This window comes from Peromyscus eremicus, chromosome X (assembly GCF_949786415.1).
Source record: "Peromyscus eremicus chromosome X, PerEre_H2_v1, whole genome shotgun sequence".
Classification (NCBI taxonomy): domain Eukaryota; kingdom Metazoa; phylum Chordata; class Mammalia; order Rodentia; family Cricetidae; genus Peromyscus; species Peromyscus eremicus.
In genome coordinates this window covers 64,342,205-64,344,963 of record NC_081439.1, presented here as the reverse complement: position 1 = coordinate 64,344,963, position 2,759 = coordinate 64,342,205, and the positions used below count along the sequence as shown (strand labels likewise).

General features: G+C 50.5%; 1 protein-coding gene across 1 annotated transcript; it reads right to left on the bottom strand.

Annotated features, from left to right (window-relative positions):
* Nucleotides 1-1,182: 1,182 nt before the first annotated feature.
* Nucleotides 1,183-2,268, bottom strand: Pou3f4 (POU class 3 homeobox 4). The gene has a single exon (XM_059251396.1). It carries the CDS (start codon nucleotides 2,266-2,268, stop codon nucleotides 1,183-1,185), a length of 1,086 nt encoding a protein of 361 aa, XP_059107379.1.
* Between the last annotated feature and the right edge of the window lie 491 nt (nucleotides 2,269-2,759).

The window sequence follows — 2,759 nt, the reverse complement described above, 5'->3', positions numbered from 1 at the left end:
AACTGGGAGGCGCTGGCCCAATCTGTCGCCAGCGTCTTTGGGTCGTGGTCTCCGGAGAAAGCCACCATTTGTGAAGGCAAAGTCTTTCATCTAGGAGAATGTACCATGGTGTAGGGCAGGTTGTCAACCTGACTATGCTGGCAGCCTGTGGGAAACTTCAGGCACAGGCATTTATGATGGTGAATTCAGAATCCTTCTGGTCCCTCAAACCCCATTCTTCGCGCGCCACTGCTGAATCCTTCTGGGGCACCGGGATTTAAGCTGTGGAAGCCTTCAGAGACTCCACAGTTGCGGGAAAAGGGGGCAAAAAGCAGCGAAATAGCCTCTCTTCTTCAGGCTACTTTGCAAACCCTTTCAGTTTGCTTGTTCTGCCCATATAGGCACTCAGTCCCCGGGAAAAAAACAGAAACATCAACAACTTTCTCCATCTTATCCTCTCCTCTCCATGCAGATTCGAAAGTGTGGGAGTGCAAGAGGTGAGCATTTTTCTCTTTCCTCCTTCCAGCCTCCCCTCCCTTTTTAAGCAATTAAAAACCCATCAGCTCAATGAAGAAATAATAATAATAGCAATAATAATGTGGAGTGGTCGATTAGATACAAATTATCTCACAAATATTGTGTACAGCTTGTAGTAAAACACCGCAGACATTTAGAAACGCTATAGAAGTTTTAAAAAATGCAAAACTAGTCTATTGTAAAACAGATTTCACCTGAAATACAGCTGCTATAACCAAGGCGCTGAAAGGTTATTCATAGGCACACATCTGTCTTCCCACCCTCTCCCGCCCCCACCCCTGTTACCCAGCTCCTTGCCCTTTTTAGAGAGGAGCAACCAAACAAATCTTACTCAGAGTAAACAATATGTATTGATCAGCAGAAAAGGTTGGAGGGAAATTGCTCTGGCAGCAGAGACTATGAGGTCCCCGCCTGGACTGCTTAATATAATTGTGTTTCAGAGTTGAGAAGCCTGAATGTGTGTGTGTGTGTGTGTGTGTGTGTGTGTGTGTGTGTGTGTGTTTCCTTTCTTAACATAAGTTAGAAACCCCTGTGAAAGAAAGAAAGAAAGAGCTAGCAAGCTAGAGAGATAGCAATAATAAAGAATGTAGCGATGAAAGGAAGGAAGGGAGTGAGAATGATCCGCACTGCTCCCAGTGCTGCCGGCCACCTCCGGGCTTTCTCCAGTCAGAGATCGTGGCAGGACGCGTCTGTTTTCACTGTGTGCGAATAAACCTCGTGTGGCTGCTGATCCCCTGGCGGAGTCATTCTTTTTTCTTTTTGTCTTCTATTACAGAACCAGACACGCACCACTTCTTTCTCCAACTGGAGGCTGTCGGCCAGCGAGGAGATCTCCTGTGCTGCAGGCTTGGGACACTTGAGGAAATGCGTTTCCAGTACGCCCTTGACACTCACCTCGATGGAGGTTCGCTTCTTGCGCTTGCGGCCCTGAGCGGCGATCTTGTCAATGCTGGTAGGGCTTCCTGTGGATGAATCAGCCTCCTCCAGCCACTTATTTAGCAGGGGTTTCAGCTTGCACATATTCTTGAAGCTCAGTTGCAAGGCCTCGAACCTGCAGATGGTGGTCTGCGAGAACACGTTACCATACAGTGTGCCCAGTGCCAGCCCCACGTCGGCTTGCGTGAAACCCAACTTGATTCTTCTTTGTTTGAATTGTTTGGCGAACTGTTCCAACTCATCAGAGGTTGGAGTCTCCTCATCCGAGTGGTCCTGGCAGTGGTGCGAGCCCAGCTCACCGTGGTCTGGAGGCTCCCGGAGCACTGGATGCAGGCTCTGCGTGGAGGCAGCGGCTGGTGGTGGAGTGAGTCCCCCATGCTCCAGCATGCCGCTCACCGTGAAGCCTGGCTGCGAATACACATTGAGAGGTTGGCCGGTAGACGTGATGGACGAGTTTGGAGCTGGGCTTGCTCCCCAGGCATTCGGATGGTTAGTGTGGGGCGAGTGGTGGGCTACGTGTGGCGAGCGGTGATGGATGATTGCGCCCAATTGCAGATCTTCGCGTCCTGGCTTCACGTCCGGCTGGTCCAGGGGGCTGGTGGCCAATGTGGAGGACCATGGGCCCCCGTCGCTCAGACTGGTCACCCAGTGATGCCCGAGGGGATGCCCATTGCTAGGAACTCCCTGCAAGTAGTCACTTTGGAGAAGTTTCTGAGGATTGCGGAAAGGACTTCCCTGCTGCATTCCCGCAGAGTCCGCATGGACGAGGGAGCTGGAACTGAGAATGCTGTAGGGATTCGAGGCAGCTGTGGCCATGGTCGATGAAGATCCTCTACTAGTTATAATGTGGCAAAGGGAGCAGCTTCAGCCTTTGACATCTATGGTGAGGGGGAACCAAAGCCGCTAGCGCAGGTTACCGGCACCCGCCAAGGCCAATCGCAGTGCGACTTGGCCTGGCCAGGCATAAACTCAGCCAATGATGGTGCGGGAGGCCGAGCTCGCTTTCCAAATTAGGCTGGCGAAGCTCCGGAGTTTCAGTGAGACCCAAGCAGGAAGTGAATCAATCTTTAGGCTCCATTGGCTGCCTAGCTCAGAGTGGCAGCGGCTCTTTTAGTTAACCCTTTCCCTCCTCCTGGAGACTACTTGGTTGCTTGTGATGGAGAAAGGATATATTTGTGTGGAGTGGAAGTGAGGAGGCTAACTTTGGTTTCAGATCTCCCTTTGACTTATTTAAATTAAAAGAAAGAGAGAAAGAAAGAAAGAAAGCAAATTAAAATGTCATTTTGATCTTAGTGCATAAAAATTTT